Source organism: Crotalus tigris, unplaced genomic scaffold, assembly GCF_016545835.1.
Source record: "Crotalus tigris isolate CLP2741 ecotype Arizona unplaced genomic scaffold, ASM1654583v1 scf7180000024437.13266115, whole genome shotgun sequence".
NCBI lineage: Eukaryota > Metazoa > Chordata > Lepidosauria > Squamata > Viperidae > Crotalus > Crotalus tigris.
In genome coordinates, this window is record NW_024100606.1 from 1,912,887 (window position 1) to 1,934,625 (window position 21,739).

The 21,739-nt window shown below is 38.1% G+C and overlaps 2 protein-coding genes across 8 annotated transcripts in view; one reads left to right on the forward strand and one right to left on the reverse strand.

The window, feature by feature from the left end:
* FMNL1 (formin like 1) overlaps positions 1-11,413 on the forward strand; it is a 112,534-nt gene extending 101,121 nt beyond the window's left edge. For 3 of the 7 annotated variants that reach the window (XM_039331319.1, XM_039331322.1, XM_039331321.1), the window contains 7 exons: positions 7-87; positions 590-719; positions 957-1,120; positions 2,370-2,471; positions 4,289-4,387; positions 4,555-4,681; positions 7,232-11,404. In XM_039331319.1, coding sequence (XP_039187253.1) covers positions 7-87; positions 590-719; positions 957-1,120; positions 2,370-2,471; positions 4,289-4,387; positions 4,555-4,681; positions 7,232-7,335 — 807 coding nt within the window. In that variant the 3' untranslated portion in view covers positions 7,336-11,404. Of the gene's footprint in view, positions 1-6; positions 88-589; positions 720-956; positions 1,121-2,369; positions 2,472-4,288; positions 4,388-4,554; positions 4,682-6,568; positions 6,674-7,231 lie in introns of all 7 variants that reach the window. The other 4 variants (XM_039331320.1, XM_039331323.1, XM_039331325.1 and 1 more) reach the window with 4 other exon arrangements.
* A 402-nt stretch (positions 11,414-11,815) lies between these two features.
* MAP3K14 (mitogen-activated protein kinase kinase kinase 14) overlaps positions 11,816-21,739 on the reverse strand; it is a 52,663-nt gene continuing 42,739 nt past the window's right edge. The window contains exons 13-16 of the mRNA XM_039331327.1: positions 21,165-21,271; positions 17,152-17,296; positions 16,041-16,141; positions 11,816-15,651 (exon numbers count right to left, since the gene is read on the reverse strand). Coding sequence (XP_039187261.1) covers positions 15,487-15,651; positions 16,041-16,141; positions 17,152-17,296; positions 21,165-21,271 — 518 coding nt within the window. The 3' untranslated portion in view covers positions 11,816-15,486. The remainder of the gene's footprint in view (positions 15,652-16,040; positions 16,142-17,151; positions 17,297-21,164; positions 21,272-21,739) is intronic.

Genomic DNA, 21,739 nt, shown 5'->3' on the forward strand with positions numbered 1-21,739 from the left:
CCATAGATTGTCCTGGCATTTGGGAATTATCTGAACAGCAGCAAACGGGGAGCAGCTTATGGATTCCGGTTGCAGAGCCTTGATGCGGTAGGTGGGAAGGACGCATGGAATGCATAGGACCTGATTTTAGGAGAAAAACATGGCCAAATAGTAGGTTGTGAACTTGAAAGTTGGTTGTGGCCACAAATCAGGAAAGAGCTAAGGCTGAGAGCAACAAGATACTGAGTTCCAATTATGCATTGGCCACACACACCATCCAAATATGTGCACCTCAGCATTTCAGAACAGGCTTTCATAATAGCAGTAGGTTGTGCTTTTTAGTAATCTTCCCCAAGCTACTATAGTTTGAGCCATTCAGCATTTCCTTACCTTGGGCTCCCTGTTGATGTTCAACTTATCGGGAATGTTGATACTGTACTCCAAGGACATGTCTTCACAATATCAGAGGTATGTTTATATAATACATCATCCAAACCAATGGGAATTAAGCAGAAGTGGGAAGAAAATTGCAGGAAAAGAAAGGGCAAGTGTTCTGTAACGGCTTGATATCTTAGTTTTTTCCTATCCTAATTGCTATTTTTCTCTGTAGCTTCTGGACATGAAATCAACAAACCGGAAACAGACACTACTTCATTATATAGTGCGGGTGATCCAAGAAAAGTATTCTGATCTTCTGAACTTTTCCAGTGAGCTGCACTTTCTGGACAAAGCAGGGACAGGTATGGAGTGGTAGGTTATGGGCAAGAAGAAAACATTGAGTCAGCTTCCTAATGAAAAATAGAGTGCTGCTTTTTTTCTTTGCCTATGGAAAATACAGGATGGCAATAGGTAGAAGAGGATCTCCCCTATAAAAAAAATGGATCTAAAAGGGAAAGTAAGTGAGGTGGAAGTACTCCAAATTGGCTGTTCTTGTTTCACCTGTCCATGCTTTTTCTCTTTCCTTCCCACCTTTATAGTGTCACTGGACAGTGTGCTTCAAGATGTGAGAAGCCTACAGCAGGGCATGGAGCTAGCACGCAAAGAATTCATGCGCCAGGATGACAGTATTGTACTCAAGGATTTCCTAAAGATGAACATAGAAATGATGGAAAAGCTTCAGGCAGACAGTAAAACTGCGCAGGTAAGGAGAAAGTGGGGCTTTGTTTAAAAGAGTTATTGCAACAATACAGTGTTTGTGGGCTTGGAAGAGAGTTCATTCATGTTGAGAAATAAAACTGTTTTTCTTTTTCTACAATCCATTTATGAATTCTCAAAGTATAAATCATGTTTTAAATGGATGTTTGTAAACTCTATACATCCATAGACTTAAAATCCAAGCAATGTTGTGACTACCCTTTCTCAGTGCCTGGAGGCTATAAGGGTCTGGATGAGGGGACCACAGGCTTCAAAAGAACCCAGGCAAGATGTTATGGGTGCAAGAGGGCCCGGTGACTTATCATCATTAACTTTTGATGTCTAGGAGGGGCTTTGTGCAACTTTTGCATTTTGTGCACCAGTTGTGATGTTACCTGGATTGTGAGGCCCTGCGCACAATCCATGGTCACTCGTGCCTTAGTCATCTCTTGGCTGGATTACTGCAATGCGCCCTACATTGAGCTATCCTTGAAGAGTATTCAGATGCAGTTAGTGCAAAATGCAGTGGTGCGCACAGTCCTGGGGGCTGCTAAGGCTCCACTTATAACACAGTTACTGTGCAAGTTGCATTGGCTACCAGTTTGCTTCCAGGTCCAATTCAAGGTGTTGGTTGTTAGCTTTAAAGCCCTACATGGCATGGGTCCAGGGTATTTGAGGAGCTGTCTCTCCCTGATGGGACAAGCCTGCCCCACTTGTGCCAGCAGAAGAGGCCTGCTATGAATCCCGTCTGCTAAGAAATTGAAGCAGGCAGGAAGAAGGAAAAGAGCCTTTTCTGCTGTGATCCCATCCCTGTGAAACATTCTTTCATTGGAGGTGAGAACTACCCATTCCTTTTGGTCTTCTGGAAGGGTATCAAAACCTGGCTTTGCCGGTTGGCCTGGAGCCCTGAGGAGGTTGATCACTACTGGAGGTGGTTGACAGGGTAAGAAGATCTCATCCCTGGCCTGTCTGTCTCTTGGCTCTTGTAAGCATGGTTTTAGCACAGTTTTTAATAATATTTTAATGTTGGTTTGTTCTAATCTTTTAACTATTTTTACTTGTTTCTACAATTTTAAGCCACCCAGAGTCACCTTGTAGGATAGATAAGCAGTATAGAAATGTAATAGATACAACAGATAAATAGATAGATAGATAGATAGAGCGAGAGAGACAGACAGACAGACAATAATGAGTTTGTGATTGACACAATAGCTCTTATAAGTGTGAATCAGTGATTGTTTTTGCTTGCTCCATAGGAGGCATATGAGTCAACAGTGGAATACTTTGGGGAGAATCCCAAGACTACTCCCCCAACTATGTTCTTCCCTACATTTGTGCGCTTTATTAAAGCATACCAGGTAAACAAAAAAAAAAAACCCTGTTTCTAATATGTTGTAGCCTGTAGACTATTTGGGTTCATCTCATGCCTGAATCATGGATTCTCGAGATGGCTACTCTCTTCTGTTTTCCATGCCACCTTTGCAATATGAATATTATGAAAGTAGTTTCCTCTATTGAAGTTTTGTAAAGTTTGGACAGAAGATGGATATAAGGAGCCTTGAATTCTTGAAATATACTAAACCAGTTTTTCTTTAACCTAAAACCTCATTAGTCATCTGGGCTGGGAGTTATGAAATACATAATTCCATTATACCTAGAGGGCATCACATTGGAGAGGGCTGCACTAAATCAATGTAAAGTTAAGACAATAATTGTGGTGTAGAAATTAATTAAATAATTATGAAAAATGTTCAGGTATAAGTTAATCTATTCAGGTGGGGGGGGGGAGGTTGACCAAGTCCATCAGTTCTCTTCCAAATTGACTGCAACTATTAAGCTATGATCCATCATAGAAATTGCCTCATTTTCTTGTCTTATTTTAAAGTATCATTCTGTGGATGGCATTTGCTGTTAATAATTTCTAATGTTTTCCTGACAATTATTATTGCAGGGATACAAAACAATCTCGTGGTAAAGGACTATTTATTGATGATGTTCATAGAAAATTGCATTAATGTAATTGAAGTTCATAAGCAAGGGTATTACAATAGTTTCTTCCAATAATAGCAGCTCATTCTTATATTGTAATTCGTTCTAATAGTAAAAAAGAAAGTTTCTGCATATTAGTATGCATGCATATTTGAGAAGTTTATACATTAAAAGAAATGTAACAATTACACACTTCTCACAACTCTCACTAACAAGCTTCTTTCATTAACAGATTGAGTGAAGCTCTAGGATCTGAAGAAGAGAGTAATACATGGCCCATGCAAAACTATGCCCTTAATGTCTTGGCAAAGTAAATTCATTGGAGGACTTCCTTGGCTCATCTTACTATGAATAATAGATTTTGATTCCACCCTATGAAAGCAAATTGACCACAGTCTGATAGATTGGGTTCTCTCAAAACCAGCCTTACATATTTTAGGCATCAATAAATCCTTAGCAGAATTCAAGTAGAAGGCCTGGAATTTGATATTCAGTCAGATAGGGCAAACATTTCCCATCTTTATTATACAAAGAATCACCCCACCTCCTGGACTCTCCCTAGCTATTTTTGAATGCTTCAAATAGGAAGATTTTTAGTGTGGCTTTAATCAATGCATTAATATCATGGTATTATGGTAACAACTGAAAGATATTTCAACCTCCTAAAAATGGCCCTTGCTTAAACAGCCACTTGTTCAGCAACTGCTCAACTAATGGCACTGAACAAGTGGCATTATTGACCAGTGCTTGACATTTCAGCTGTTGCAGCATCCCCACAGTTACATGATCTCAATCCAGGGGCTAGGCAACCAGCTGACAATTAAATCAGTTTTCTGTAGTCATGTGATTGCCACTTGCAAGCTTCACAGCCAGCTTCTGAAAAGAAAGTCAATGGAGAAGCCAGGAGGGAAAGTCACAAATGGTAACCATGTGATATCAAAATTATTTCAAAGAAAGAAAAGCAGAGTGTGCAAAGGAGAAATGGGCCATAATCTTTGTTGAGGGGAAAACATCTCATTGTATAATAAATCAGTGTTTCTCAACCATGACAATTTTAAGATGTATGAACTTCAATTCCCAGAATTCCTCACCAACAAAGTTACCAAGGTTTAAAAACAATAGTCTATGACATATCCATGTTTGCTTAATAGGATTGTTATTTTTTTCTCATTCCACTAATATAAAGAAAGCAGAGGAAGATATCAAAGTGTGGAAGAAGCAAGAAGCAGCTGCCAAAGAAGAGGAGTCAATTTCCCCTGACAAGGAGGAACAGGCAGTACCCAAGGTATGGGTTAAGATTTTCTCATCCTTTCCTCGTTTTCCAAAATCTACAACATATTCTTCTCCATAAGTGGACTTACTTCTTATACATCACTGTTGGGTGAGCTTTACAGACATCTTCACTTTCATCATGATACATGGGTAACCATAGCAACAATTTCTCTTCCTTAGCAATCTCCCACCCATAAGGCCAAACGACAACAGATGGACCTCATAGCTGAGCTAAAGAAAAAGCAGATGGTGAAGGAGCCTCTCATTTATGAAGAGAAGGATGGTGCCATTGAAGACATTATTTCAGGTGAGAAGGGAAATTGACAGATTTATCAAAAATTTCTGAAATCTCTGGAGATCCTCCCTAAAGGCCCAAACATGAAGTGATAACTGCTCAGAAACATATTGACTGGGAAAACTGATCCTTTGTGACCTACAAATAATTTGTTCCAAGTTACTGTTGCTCTTTGGTTCTAGCTGGGAAAGCAAATGAGGTGTGGCAATATTTTTCATTGCATGGATACTGTTGAGGATCTTTCTGCATATCTCTGGGTAGCAATAAGCTGGCATATGTTACTTCTTTGGGTCCCTACCATATTTGTTGAGAAGATAGCATTATGTAGCATATTTCTAAGATTCATTTAAGCTGCCCACTTAATTTTTCTTATTGCAGATGTGAACTATATTTTTTCTTACAGTTTTATCCTGCCAAATTGAACTAATAATAGCAAGGTATAACAATGAAATAGATAATTATTGATTACAAGCCATGCCTTGTCTGAGTTTCTTTTCTTCGAGGATAATATGCTCAAAGCACTATCAAAACATTAAACTATGTAAACCCATCAATAGAAATAGAAGATAAAATCCAGGAAACTGTATACAAAGAATATACACCAAGGGTGTCAAACTGCTAGCCCGCAGGCCAGATGTGTCACGCCAAAACCGTGCCAACACCATTGCTGGCAATGGGAAAAAAGTTGTGGTATGTCACGCCATGCCACGCCACGTGACATCGCGAGTTTTACACTCGTGATATACACCATGAGTAAGATGAATTTAGATTTAGTTATACAGCTGGATTGATGAAGGCAAATTTCCCCTTCCAGCCCTAAAAATACTACAGTATGCAGGAGATGGAAACTTTGTAGAAGAAAGCAAGCTGTAGTACAGTGAAAATGGGAAACTTTCCCATTTTCAGGAAAGTCATAGAAAATTAAAATGTATGAGCAGAGCTTTGATCATGGAAAGTACCTTTGTTTCTGGTTCTCCCCCCCCCCCCGCCCCTTCCATGTAGCACTTTCAGAAACGCAGAAAGGCTGTGGGAGGAAAAGTAATAAGTATCTCTACTTCTGTAATCCCAATTCATGTCTAAATCTGGATTTATCTTCTTGGCAAATTTGTATTGGTAGAAGCTAGCTATACATGGATTCATGATCTTGAAGCTCTGTGGGACTTTAAAGGATGTTTCTGACACTAGCTATTCATTTACTTCTGACTTTTTGACTTGTTTCTCTTTTGCCCTTCTTAAGCCTTATCACTTCTTTTGGAAATCATGTTCATTTGCTTTTACTAACTCCTGCAAGATACCACACTCAATTTAGATATACCAATATCTTTCTCCTGCCTTGGATTCTCAAAGAATACATCCATCTTGCAAATTTGGGGATTAATATTATGTCATGGCATCAACATCTAGCCAATTGTGCTAATTTCAGAAACTGAGGAGGTCAGCCTTAATTATTTGATTTATATTCCACCTCGTTCAGGAACTCAGAATGGTATCCATAATGCTCCTGCTTCCTATTTTTCTCCATAGCAGCAACCTGTTAGTATTGGATGGGGGACATCTAGTAAAATGAGGTTGTTACTAAACTGAGAAGCCTGGGAGGAGAAAATAAGTGGGTAATCACTTAGATATTATTGCCAAGGAAAGTACACGGACTCAGCCAATGGCTCATTCAAGGGCATCTTGATCTTGAATATGACATGAGGGGTTGGGGCTAGATGGCTGTGGAGTCTCTTAAAAGAGAGCAGGTAGCCTTTCTCTAGATACCTTTTGTAGTAAGTAGAGTAATGCAACTTACTATCAAGGTATATTTCTTTGTACAACCCATTCTTTCACTTGCCCACTGCCTTTCCTTTCTTTTTTCTTTTTTTCCTCTTCTTTCCTCCCTGAACTGTCCTTTTTTAGCTTTGAAAACTATTCCTTTTACTGCTCGGACGGGGAAACGTTCATCTCGCCTCTTCTGCGATGCCAGCTTCAATGAAGAAAGCCCACTGTAACTTGTGGCTTTAGGTAACATTGGTCAGCAGCAGGAGCTGAATTTATTTGGGGGAAGGGATATGAATTAGTATGACAGATTAACACTTTCCAACAGAGAGGAGATTCTCTAAACATATTTGGAGCACCTATCCTCATTGAGTCTGTCAGAATGGCCCAAAAAGGACCCCCTTTTTTATTCTCAAATTCTCATCTGACAGGAAAATTACACTCTCCATATGAGCATCATGACTGGAGATTTAATCTCCCCATTATATCCATCTAGCTTTCCCAAGTAAAGAGCAAAAAACAAGTACTTTTATGATACATGCTTATTTTTAATTTGTACTGAAATTTTAGTGTCTGATGCAAAGATGTCGGGTTTCTCTAAAGTATTCTTGGCAACAGCCAAATTTTAGATACTTTTAACAAAAGTTTAAAGCTGGAACCCCAACATTTTTTCAAACATAGTGAATACTGAGAAGCAGGTAAAATAATTTCTTCTCTATTTATTAAAAATGTTCTATGGTTTTTTTTGGTTGGGTGGAGAATATGTACTTTCAAAAACCATAATTGAGTTTTCTTTTATGGCAGGTCTGCGTATCCAGCCATACCGACGGGGGGACACTGGTCGGCACAGTGGCAAAAAACGGACCACTGGGCAGACTCTTCAGGCAACCTCCGAGATCTCACTGTGACAGCCTTGAATGAGAACAAGCTAAATAAGTCTTGGTTTGCTGGGTGAAGCAAGGACTCAGGCCTGGACCAAAGACTTTCCCCACCAAGGAATAAAGGGACTCAGGCCAGGATGACTGTCTTCTCCCCTCCCCCACATATACACTCACTTATAACCTTTGCACATGTAAGTCCTGCTGGCTACATTCCCACTGGATCAACAACATTGCTTCATCTAATAAGCAACAATCATCTTGCCCACATTTGACTGACCTACCATGGCAGCAGTCAGCAGGATGGTCCCTCTAACACAGGGACAGCCACTGGTGCTAGAAACCTCCACCACGAAATCACAAGAAGCATCTTCAATCTCCAAAAAATTTTGTGGCTGCTGCTGCCTCTACAGAAGAAGAAAGCAATTTGATCCAGATCCTTTTCTCCCTGCTTCCTTTTCTATCCAACCTATTCTGATTTCTTTATCTAGGGCATTCATTCTATTTTAGTTCTCCAGTTCCTCTTCCATACTAGAAACAAGTTGGGAGAGGATTGTCTGTTTTCCTTCAAGCGTCACAAAAAATTGTGTTTGTCTAAGTACTGATGTGGTTGTAAGGATGATTACTTCCTGAGAAAGTGTAACTTCAGGATCATTTAAGCCATTATAGCATAGCAAAACAGGGCTAATTAATTAATAAATCCAAGCTGTTTCTGAGTGGAGCAAACACCAAGTATACAATAGCATTCTGTTCTAGCTTTTTAAAAATTTTTTTTGCAAAGGTGCTGCATTAATTTCATCACTTTAGAATCTAAACCATATTCAGCATGTCAGCTTTCTGATATGGAATGAGTTGGCTTCAGTGGCCTATAGCCTTTTCTTTTTGCAAAATCTCACGATTGGTTCTGGCCACATACAGTCCTGTTGCTTCCTTAGAGTTATGAATATATGACAAGTTCTTAGAGTTGTGAAAAGGGAAATAAGGGAACAACAGGAATCGTGGTTTTTTTTGTCCTTTTTATATATTTTCATACTATCCAGGTCTGCCCCATATTGTGATCTATATTTCATATTCTACTACATGTCAACTGTAACTGCATGACTGTTGCATCCAATGTAATTAGAAACCCATTGAAAACAATGTTGCTCTTCTCTCTCTCTCTCTCTAGCAAATGGTTTCCCATGATTATATATTCCTCTAGAATATTTAGTGAGTTCAGCATCCTTTTCTAGCACAACAATCAGTCTAGGGAATTAATCTGGTCAGTTGAACAGCATCTCAGGATTTAGCAAAATTTGGCATTCAAAAACTACTCATTCTTCTGAGTATTGGTGACAATCACACTGGTTATGGGAATTGCTGTTCTTTTTCTTGCCACATGGTGTCATTCTTCTGTGGCTGAACACGTTTTTCTTCCGGGTTGCTGCCAGTATATATATATTACATATTACATATAATATATTATCTCCCCACTTCCAACCTTCAGATGTATATTCTTAGGAGCTTTACTACAAGAGACAGAAAAATATAGAGTGAAAGTGACATTAGATAATTCAGGAGATCTTTAATAAAAATTCAATCCATTATTACAATGCATAGTTCTAATTCTATACTGAGATTTACAAGTGTTTGTTCATCTGAAGGATACCACATCCTAATCCAATTGCATGTTTCCCCACTTGCTGGAAACCTGGGGAATGGGGTTAACTCATGGAAAATGCTTCCCCCCCCCCTTTTGTAGCTCCACTGTACAGGCAACAGACAATACATCTTACTCCCTCTCCCAAATCAAGCCAGTTTTTATGGGTTCTAGCTTTCCCTTCATTTGCTGAGGGAGAACAGATTATAGTCTCTAAAGTATATAGAGGGGAAGAGCAATTTGTCCATGCCCCTCTTTTTCGGGTGGGTGGGTGTGGAGGAGGCATGGTTACAATACCTTTATTTTGTATTATCTGACTCCCTCTGGAGCACTTTATGCCTGATGCAAAGTTGCACTTTGTTTTTCCCTCTCAAACTCCAGCATGCAGTAACATATTGCAATAACTACCTATTTCAGGAGAGATTAGATATGCATGGACCACAAATTTGTTCAGTCTCAACTGAAACAAAATCCTCAACCGCCTTTAACAATACTATGGCCAGGTCCCTACTGTCCATCCCAAACCTGTTGTAGACTAGGTATGCTTAGAAGCCCAGTTTTAGGCTACCATCGCTTTCCCCATAATTTAAGAAAAACTAAAATTATCACAGTAAATGCTCAGAATAGCACAATTCTTTATGCCATGTCTGGGAGCAAGGGGAAAGGTGGGAGGAATGGTTAGAAAAACAATTGAATGTGGAACTTAATTGTTTTCTTAAGATGCCTTGAATGCTGTAGATGAGCCACAATGCTCTACATAACTTGTATACATTATTTTTATATATGGTGTGTGAATTGCATTTAACCCAAAGCAAGTTAACAAATGAGAAAATATAATACGTGTATTGTAACAATGAAAATTATGTTCTTGTTTGGGACGCATGCTGGGCTCAGATTCTTAAGACAGGAAATATTCAAAATTGCAAGAAATCCCTCAAAGAGGAACCAATACAAGTTGTAATAATATCAAGGTGTCCACAGATGCATCCTATGATCACAAACTCATGGCAGCTCAGAACTCTAGTCAAGATGTGAGATAAGCAAAGGAGCTTAGACTACCCAACTGGTACATTTAAACTTACTTGCCCTGTCTGGTTTATAAATAATGGCTCTTCATAACTGAAGTTAGTCTTCTTAGGTTTCATACTTTCTAGATGTTGTGACTGAGAAAAATATCCAAGTGAACAGTATGATAAGTATCAATTTTACCACTAACAGCACAAAACTGCCACCTCATTCATTCTCACCTAGAGTTCACAGGCTATTTACCTTTCCCTGCCCCAAAGAATAAAACCATTAATTTAGATGGTTTGTAAAAGATGTTGCAACTTAGTTAAAATGCAGATGACTATATCCATGCACTTTTTCTCAGCAGATGTAGTTTGCCTTTCAGAATGTGTTTTCAACTTCCCAGGTTAGCCAAGGAACACATTTTTGTACTGCAAGCATATCTGATAGTTGTTAATCCATAATAGATTCAGAATGATTTCCCTCTGAGTACTACATGTCGGATAGATAAATTGATCTGGTCAGTTTCAGAAGTCAAATGTTTGAGAGACTAACTTAGGGGTCTTCAGACTTGGCCCTTTTATGACTTGTGGACTTCAACTCCCGGAATTACTCAGCTAACATGCGTGGCTGAGGACTTCTGGGAGTTGGAAGTGCAGAAGTCATAAAAGGGCCAAGTTTGAAGACCCCTGGACTAACCACTGCTGGAATACCACACTTCTGCTTATATAACTAGTAGACTCTAGTCTCAGCCCCCCCTACTATTGTGTGATTAAAATATATACAGTACTCTAAATTTTAAGGTCAGGTTTCTACCACACTAAACCAAAATGCTTTGAACGTACATGAACACGCCATCATTTTATTTGGTTTATAAACCCATATGTGTTAGAGACTTAAGGTGACTTTCATGATAACTCCATTTTATCCCAACAGCCACCTTGGGCTGGGTTGATAGCAAATGACTGACCTAAAGATATCACTTAAATATTCATTAAAAACTATTCAAGTATCCATGGATGAACTTGGGACTTTAATCTGTTCAAGCTAGTCATTCTCACAATATTTTAAAGCCCTCCCTCTTATTGCATTGTAGGATTTGAATCAAAGATTGAAACTTACAGTACCTAGAGCCAAAATGGTTATTATTTTGGTTTTACAAAATTCTTGCACTTTATGACAAGGCTAAGTTATGGAGCTTCAGTGATAATTGTTTCAGATCCAGACAACACAACAGACCCTGAATTGGATAAAATGCAATGTGCAAGGGAATGAAGAAATGCCAGCACTTTATGAGTTCAAATTTTCAGTTGCACATGGGTAAAGATAGCCTTTCTAGTGTTGTTTTGGCAAAAGAAAGGCTTACTTGTCAAACTCATTCACAAAGCTAAATCCTTCAGCAGCCCTCCTGGTAATGGCTGTTCCCCAGCTTTCCCTATAATTGACAAACATTTTATTCCCAATTTTTTATTCCAAATTACAAATCAATTGTAAGTTGCATGAATTACAATTTAAGATGTGGAAAATGAAATTTTTCTTCAAAAGACAAATACTTATCAATGTTGGGCATTAATTTTTATAAAGCAATCTCTACTGTAAAGGACAGTAGACACCCCTTGTCATCAGCATGAGTTATTTTATGGCTTTCCCAAAGAAATCATTGTGGGAGACAGTATGCTGGTTTTGGTATGTGATGAGACTGTCACGTCTGCACCAAAATCAGACATTGTATGCTTCTGTTGCAAATTCGTAAACTATACTTAGTTATTACTGAGTAATCAATATCCACCCACCCTTAGCCAAAGTTCCGAAGAAAAGAGAAACAGTAGAAAAATAGTCAAATAAATAGATGCCACCAAAGTATGAGCTAGAGGCACTGTGATTTAATTTCCTTGATTGAAAAAGGTATATTTAGCCTTCCCACTTTACAAACTTCATTGACAGTTAAAAAGTAGTAGCAGTTACTATTAATCTTCACAGAATCACAGACAACATATATTGTGCTTATATGACATGATTATACAGTTAATAAGATTTATTTTTCTGGACTGAGACAGCACACTGAACCATAAACTGATACAGCTAATACAGGTCTTCAGAAAACACTAGACTAAATATAGCTGGCAAGTTTGTGGTTCAGTGCATCACATGAAATGAATCAGTGATTTTCATTTAAAATCTATCTGTATGTTCTCTCCCCCCTCTTTTTCCCCTCCATTAAAATATATTTTAAGTTGAAAACAACAAAATGAACACAGTTTAGAAGCATCTTTAGGCCACTCTGATTACTATCCTGGTTTTGGCAAAAGCAACTCCAATCTAAAGAACTGTTCCAAATAATTCTTTCATTTTATTCATCTTAAAAAGCTTTGTGGCATTTCTGGAGCTGGACTGGAGGAAAAAGTATCTAAGATAGAGAGGCTGTGTAATGCTGTGGCTTCTAGCATTCCATCTGTTGGCTTTTTCAAAACCAATATAATCTCAACATTGAAAAAATGGACAGACTTTGCAAGCAAATTAGTTACTTAACAGTTTGAACACTGGAAGCAAGAAAGTTAATAAATTCTCCACACAGAAAGCTAATAATATTTTTTAAAAACTCAAGCAGAGTTTTTAAAAAATGGCTCGATTCATATAATGCTCTTAAGTACTATGAACAAATTGTTGTCATCATTTGCTCAATATGCCATTGTGGCTTGACTTGATGCTACAGAGAGTTAATTTATATGTATCACACTACAAAACAACATACATGTACAGATCCATGATCTATGAGCTCAGCTGGTATGTGCTCACTATCACTACCTCACCACAACTGCAAATCTGACAAATAACTTACTTTATACCAAAAAACAAAACAAATGGAGAAAGCATGCATGATGATGAAGATGAAAAAAATATTGTGCTTTTCTGTATATTAATCTAGATCCCTATTTCTTGGTTTAGGGTCTGCTACTTCCTTTGCAGGAAGCAATATGCTGCAAGTAGATTAACTGGGGAGGCAAAGACCCCTGGATTACAATCACAGGTACTTAAGATATCAAGATAAACTTTCAGATTTTTCAAAATGTGAAAAATGGTTACTCCCCTGATGCATATAGATACTTCATATTGCTATGTTTTTTCCTTTGGATTGGATCATAAATCATCCATTGCTGCTAATTAAGAAAAGTTGCTTGAAATAGTCAAGATTTCCACAAGACACTGACTGAGAAAGCTGTATAATCTACAGAGGGCAATTTGTACTTTTTTTTTAAAAAAAGGTTATCTCCAGTTAGGAACTACGCTGACAGCTGTGATCGGCTCTACAGCCAGTTTCTTCTCCATAATTTTTTAAAAAATAGTTCTTTCAGTTCCAACTTGAAATTGAGTGACAGCTAAAAATAGAATTTACTTATCTATCTTTCTTTCACATGAAAGCTTACCAGCTATTGAGAGAATACAGTACGAAACGATTCTATAGACTGTAGTCCCAAACCACAGTACTTACAAATTAAATTTTCAATGGCAAAATTAGAGGCTGCTTCCTTCCCCTTTTCATCCAGCCACTGTGGTCCTGAGGAGATATTTTAATATAGCCTCTCCTGATTATTGTGGCAATTTTTTGAACCACAAACTCCATAAGATCATTAGATTATTGAATTGCAAGAGCAATGATTCCAATTCTGAATAGCATTTAAAGAATTAAATAAACAACAATTATATGAACTTCAGACAACTGAAATCACACACAATCATAAACACTTACTGGTCTATTTCAGCTTTCTGTTGTACCAACTAGGAAGATACTGCTGCTTAGAGCACAACAATGATCAAATTAGCAGGATATTCAAGCAAGATTTCAAATGCAATACAATACAGCTTTTAATAGACCAGACTACAGACTCTTGCCAATCAAGGAATAAATTATTATTAAGGCACAATTTTAAGCTTCTAGAAAATAATCTACTTGTTTAGAATTACAGTAAATTTAGAAGCCAGTGAAAGTAGCAACAAATTTTATTATCCAACAGTAAAGTCAAGTTAGAAATGAAGATGTTGTTTAACTCTGATGTGAAATGAGACATTTAGAAGGAGAAAGATTACAGAGTTTACAGTTGCTATATGGCCAAATTTTTGTAATTTACACATTAACTCTAGCTGCCTAGGAATTACATTTGAAAAGATGGATTGAAAAGATGCTGCCCTCCAGAATTTGCCCTGGTGAAGAAGTATGGATGTTTGGGAAAAGAAGTATAAAAATCTTGACAATTTAGTTGGAATTTAGGCACTGAAAATCAGGCTGGTCTACTGCTCTCAAACCCAAATGTTATTTTCTTTGAGAGAGAGGGATAAAAATCAGGCACGTTTTTAAATCCTCTCCACCCCATTTTTATTTATGAATTGGATTTATCTTTTCTATATAATTTCAAAGTTCAACCAAAAACAATTATGGGTGAACACACTCCAGATGTAATTCAGAACATGCCAGATGAGGTTTTGTGAATGAGGTATCTTTGCACTTATTCTTTTTACACCCCTAGTCCAACAATATTCATTTATGCGACCAGAGTTCTTCCCATAAAACCTACCACAGAGTAATAAAATCAATCTGGTCAACTAAAAACAAGACTAATAACACTACAAGGACTTGCCTAATCTATCTCAAGTTTAGATTTTTGCTTCAAACTATCATTGCATAGATGGAATCTAATCTCTATGAGCATTTAGACTGTAGTAAGCCTTGGTGCATTCAAAGACTTATTTCTTATAAACAGTAATAGATTGATGTAATTCTCTCTCATTTATGAGTATAAAAATATTAAAAAATTAATGCCCTCTTGAAAAATATTATTTGTTTAATCTTAAAAAACTATCTGTATTCAGACTGGTAGTTAAAAACTCTCTGATAAACATGTAATTCAGCTCTGTAAAACAGATGTGTCCAATCTTTTTGCTTCCTGGGCCACATTGAATGGAAAATAATTGTCTTGAACTGCATACAAAATATATAATATAATTAATGTATCTACCTAAGTAATATATATATCTTAGATACATTAATTATAGGGCTGCAAGTTGGACATGCCTGGTGTAAATTGTACAAGAAGAAAATGAATTAATATATAGTTTCTATGTGAGTGATAAAATTATTGCTTCTGCAGAGATATATTGGTTATGCACTCATTATACACTGGCTATTATATTTGGAGGTCATACATTCCTCCAAGGAATTCAAAAGCTCAGATTGTAAAAAAGCATGTTAAAAGATGACCAAAAAAATCACTTAATTAGGATAGTCCTTGATAGTGGGATTAAGGAATCACAGCAACTTATGTTCCTCCAAGCTTCTGAGTTTGATTTTGTTAAATGCAGCCTAACCATTCAACTCTACATAGATGTTCATCCCATAACACCTTCCATAGGCACTGGATGTGGCAAACAAGCAAATAAGGAACCTATAATTTGCTTTAGCAGCCAGCCAACAACTTTCTGCATTGATTTTTCTGCAAAGTCACATTTGTTGAATATAAGATGTGAGGAGGAAAAAGGCTTTACAGCTGCTTCTCTAACTGACCATGTTTGACCCTCCACTTCCAGCCAGAACTGCAATCAGGAGCCAAAATGCACTGAAGTTCAATGCCTGAATCAGGGACCTCCATATCACAATGGACAGGATCACCTTCTTTTGTGAAGAAGCTGAATGCAGAGGCTGGTATCTAAGAAAACAAAACAAAATAAAAAGCAAGTAAAGGAAACCCACTCTACTATAGGTACATATTATTGGCAATCCTAAATAACACCTGTATAAATCTGTCAAATCACCCTCTGAACCCACCAGCTCCTGTTTTGTGACCCACGGCATGCCTCTGGACTTTTACAAAACTTGGATTTAAGGATGAAGTAAATCATCCAATTGGGGCAGGGCTATGGCATCCCAGACTGGATTAGAAACTGTAGTCCCACCCATTTCAGTGATATCTAAGATATAAAATTATTACTGCCATAGAAAAGTTGTTGACCTTGCAAAATATAGATTTCCTTCTTCACCGAAAGCTCTATTTTAATACGTAGCCAAAAAAGACAGGCTCTCCAGCACAATGCCTACCTGGCTGCTAATTCCAGTGGCAATATCTCCCACCTTAGTTCCACGGAATTCTCTGATGTGGAGGCTTTCCCCACTAAGCAAGCAGATCTCAATTTTCACCCCTGGAGAAAATAAAAGAGAGACAAAATAACTTTTTGTTCTGATTTTATTGCAAATAACCTTATTCTGTAGAGATCAATAGTTCTCAATCTTCCTTCTATCCATCCCTGGACTAAACTCCCTTCATCAAACATATGATGCTCCTCAATATTCCAGATAATACTAGTGCAAAAATAGATAATTAGGCTAATATTTCCAATACTGATGACTTTAAGGTATGTGGACAGCATGTGGACTTCAACACACAGCATGTGGACTTCAATACACACATTGGCTGAGAAATCCTGAAACTTGAAGCCCAAACATGTTTAAAGTTGGTAAGAGTGGGAAACATGGATTTAGACCATGGTTCTCCAACTTTTGGCTTCTCTGAGTTGCACTTAGTGAAGAGGAATTTTTAGGCCACACATATAAAATATATAATTTTATGTCAAACTTCCTTTATTTTTTTTTATTAATCCCGTGGAGCTGCATTACTAACTGTCCAGGGCCACATACAGATCATGGCTTGGACATGCCTGATTCAGACATCTGATCCAAACCCTGGTCAGTGTAAGAATCCAAATGAAAACAACAGGATTTAAAAGAATCCAAAAGCCACAAATATATTATAAGCATCCAGATTTCATTAATTTTGTTGTTGCCACTTTTTAAAAAAATTCAGCTGAACACAGATTTTACAATCATTTTGAAAATAATATAACATACACATAACTAGATTAATCTTTGAAATCTCATGGCACATTTAAGTTGTCTTTAAGTCTTTAAAACAGCCAAAATCTTCACCATTTAGCTTTATCAAATAAATGTTTTCCAGAACTTAGGTTAGATTGTTACTAGAAAAATCTAGTAAATAATGGGAAAGAATAATTATTTTCTAGGGTGCTATATCCTATTGTTCTAGCTCATAACTCCATAATTCATGTAGTAATATTGATTTTTAAAAAATCATATTTGACAAACACCATCAAAAAAGGTAATATGTAGTTATCATTCTATAACCATATCTTACCATTAACATAAGTGGGCATATCTGTATTTCCGCTACGATTCAGCCAGCTGTTCCAACTGGTGCTCTGCCCATCTGCTTGGCTGTTCCAGGAATGTACACCTGAACTCATGGTATCTTTCAGACTGTGGGACATTTTCAATGAGCCCTAAAAGATCAAAAAAGGAGGAGCAATTGCATTTTTTTTTTTGGCTTGGCTGTCAAATATATCTTTTTGTTACATTCTTTTTTGCATTCTTTTCTTCAATCTGTATACCTGCCCCGCCCTTGCCGCAACTCCTAAAACACACAGAAACTACTCAAGAAATGCTAGAGAGTACAAATCTGTACATGGCCTTGCATTTGACACCTAGTATATGGAGAAAAAGATAAGTATGAATATTTTCAAGCATGAGAAGTAAGGAATGTATTTTGCATGCTAACATGCAAGTCCTAGTGGACAATCACCTAAATATGAGCCAGCAGTGTGCTGCAGCTGCCAAAAAGGCCAACGCAATGCTGGGCTGCATTAACAGACGGATAAAATCAAGATCACGTGAAGTATTAATACCACTTTACAATGCCTTAGTAAGGCCACACTTGGAATACTGCATCCAGTTTTGGTCACCGGGATGTAAAAAAGATGTTGAGACTCTAGAAAGAGTACAGAGAAGAGCAACAAAGATGATTAGGGGACTGGAGGCTAAAACATATAAAGAACGGCTGCTGGAATTGGGTATGTCTAGTTTAAGGAAGAGAAGGACGAGGAGGGACATGATCGCAGTGTTCCAGTATCTCAGGAGCTGCCACAAAGAAGAGGGAGTCAAGCTATTTTCCAAGGTGCCTGAAGGCAGGACAAGAAGCAACAGATGGAAACTAATCAAGGAGAGAAGCAACCTAGAACTAAGGAGAAACTTCCAGCAGTTAGAACAATTAACCAGTGGAACAACCTGCTTCCAGAAGCGGTGAATGCTCCAACAATGGAAGTTTTTAAGAAGAGACTGGACAGCCATTTGTCCAAAATGGTGTAGGGTTTCGTCCCTAAGCAGGGGGTTGGACTAGATGACCTCCAAGGTCCCTTCCAACTTTACTATTATTATTGTTATTATTATTGCTAAAGAAAAGCTATACGTGAGACATAGAGACAAGAAGAGAGAGGAAGACAATTTTATTTTAGCATGCATATGAGTTTTGGAATGTTCATGGATAATGGAACTTCTAACCAACTGTTTATGGAGTTGACAATTTGTCCAAGTGCCATGCCTCAGTACTGAAATATTCTAGATGGAAAAGATGTATCAACCAACACTACTGCTTAGGCAGATGAGAAGGGGGACATACAGAGAAGAATAGCTCAGCTTGTTTGTAAGATTCTGGGGTAACAGTTCAAGGATTCAGGGGTGATGTGATATGAAAGAAAAATGTAAACATTCCCTGGGAATATCTATACCCTAAGGGTGAAGGTTCGTTCTCTTGAGCTTGTGGGTTGGTTTTTGAACGTTTTGTTATCATGCTAGGTAACATCTTCAGCGGAGTAATCTAGATAACCTTTATCCTCATCCTACACCTGAACTACAGATATTCGCCACTATTGAGTATCTATACCAGGGGTAGGCAATCTTGGCTCTTTTATGACTCGTGGACTTCAACTCCTAGAATTCTTGAGCCAGCCAGCATGGCTGGCTAAGGAATTCTGGGAGTTGAAGTCCGCAAGTCATAAAAGAGCCAAGATTGCCTACCCCTGATCTATACCCTTTTATCATAGGATACTATTTATTATATTTTGTTATATTTAGATTCCATTGGTTGTGACTCATGGAAGTTCTTTACATTTTGGCTGAGAGTGAATAGCTGGCCAAAATTCATCCAGTTGATTCCACAATTGAGTGAAGATTTGAATCTGATCTCCCTGTTCTAGTCCAACAATAAAAAATACTACACTGTACTGATGTAACTAAATTGCAGTGAGTAGAGGTTATAGTTTTCCAGAAAAGCACAAAGCTCTAGAAATGATCTGAAGTGAATGGAAAAGAGATTGGAAAGAAATGCTGAAGACTTTTTCACCATACAGGTAGTCCTTGATTTATGATTATTCATTCATTCACTCATTTGAAATTACAGCACTGCTGAAAAAAAATGACTTATGACTGTTCCCTGAAGTTATGGCCATTGCATTGTCCCATGGTCATGTGATCAAAATTTGGGTTCTTGGCAGCCTGCCCACACTTACAAACACAGGGTCCTTCAACTTACCCCACCAGCCTTTCTCTTGCCCATCTATCCTTTTGGATAGCAGCATTCCTTGCCAGCTGCATCAAAGCTGGGGCTGAAGTAGCAGCCCAGGGCCTTCAGCAGTCGTAGCCAGCTGCTATTATCCACGAGGCCTTTATTTCAGTCAGAGCTGCAGCTGACACCCAAAGACCACAGCACAAAGCACTAGTGGCCATCACTGACCTGCACCCTCCAGGCCTGCTGCACCTAGTTGACTTTTGCTATCTTCCTCCTGCTACTGACAAGGCTTGCTTGGCCTGACCCTTTTCAAGGCAGCTGCTGGCTGTACTGGGCCTTCTTCCTAAGGTCACTTGTAACATTCTCCAAATAGTGTGTCCTGTGCTTGTAATGCTTCAGAAAGCCTTTGGAAATTTTCTAAGGTCTTCCAAAGCATTGCAAGAGACGGATGCCTGCCTTTCTCTAAATAGGGTACCCGTTTTCAAAAATCTTAGAGAACAGGATGCACTATTTGGAGAATGGAATGCACAATTTAGAGACTGGAGCAAGCAGCCTTGGAAAGAAGGCCTGGCATGGTCAGGAGCTGTCTTGTGAGGGCCCAAGGCAGTTATGCCTTGTCAGCAGCAGGAGCAAGAAATCAGTGAGGGTCAGCTAGACTGATGAAGCGCAGGGCAACAAGGGCGGCTGAGCCAGGGCTTTCCACTTTGCTGGCCAGGGCTTCCTGGGACCACTACCTTGTGCTGTGCTGTAGCTGAGCGGGTTCTTACAGCCTCAGAACCATGACATGCCAAGAAGACTCTGAGCTGAATTGTATTATTTCTCTTTCCTCCTTCCTGTCCCACTGTACTCTAGCATCCCCACAAACTTGGGTGCAGTCTGCATCTGGTCTCCAGGGCTCAATCCCCCTGCCCTGCCCCCTATGCTCTTTATTTATTTATCAATATCACTTTCAGATTGACTCTGAGTTTACAGCTAAAAGCATAATAAGCACATAAAAATAGATTAGTAAAATGGGAGCCAAGTAAAAAGCAAAGATGAAATAAAAGTTTAAAAAGTGGATGGAGAACATGCAAAGCAACAACAATCCCCAGGATTATATGCCAGTCTGATCCCACAAGGGTTGGCATAGCCAGGTCTTCATATCCTTCTAAAAGACCTGGAGAGAGGGGCTTGCCACCCCTTTATGAAGAGAAAATTCCAGAGGACTGAGGCAGTGGCAGAGAAGGCTCTCTTCGATCCTGACAGGTGAAATATTCTTCCTATCTGACTGATGTGATTGGTGGGGAGGGGGGGTGTTATGTATTTACTTTTTCCACTTTCTGATATATCTGGAGTTATGATGTCCACCAGGACTGCCAGGATTGCCATTGCTAAGTAATGGAGTCACACTTTACAGTTGCATTGCTTAATGACAGAAATCCTGGTCCCAGTTGTGGGTTATAAGTCAAGGACTACTTGTCCCTTCTCTGACCCAGAAGATTGTGTGGGCATTTGAGTATATTAGATCAATCACACATTTTATTATTTATTTCTTCTATTATTGGGTGAAGGAAATAAATATGCATTTCTCAATAGAATCTAGATTGGGATTCTATTACAAAAACAGTTTTCCTTCATAGCATAAACAGGGCACAAACTTGAAACAGGAACACACAGTAAAAGATACGAATGTACAAGGCATTCAGATATGCTCAAATTGTTCTAAATAGGAATTTAGATACCTATTTAGATACAGTCCTTCTTGACTATTTTGACTTGGGCAATCTACTGCAATTGTTCATAGCAACTGTTCATCCTCATGTAGTTACCTTTTCACTAGCATCTGATGGGAGGAAGCTGTCCAAGCTGAAGCACGACAACATTTGTTCCTGTTCTTCCAGTGAAAAGGGTTGAGAGAGGCTATTCAAAATCAGATCTGTGGAAAGGGGAATGGACTAAAATGAAGACATTGAAGACTGTGCACTGTCGGCATTAAAAGGTTCTGCCTTCCGCGACTACTCTTAATTGATCTGGACTAACTATTTCTGGATTCATTATTAAAACAAAAAAGGACCCCATCATCTCTTCATTAACATTTCAAAATATAATGATTATAGTTTTGATTTTGCTTCCAATAATAAATTAAATCAAGTTCCATAGATCTGTTGTTTTTATAAATGTGTATTGTATCTATACTAATTCATGTGTGCCAGCTATTATATTTAGTTTTAAACATATTAGCATGCATTTTTCATTTTAATTTCTTATATTAATTTCTCCTTCTCTAAAACACAGGTTTTTTTCCTCAAAAGTTTAATCCAGTTAAAGCCTAAGCACTTTTACTATTTATTTTGTCTTTGGCATTTCCAAAATAATCTGCCAATGAAAGATTTTTAAAAATTTT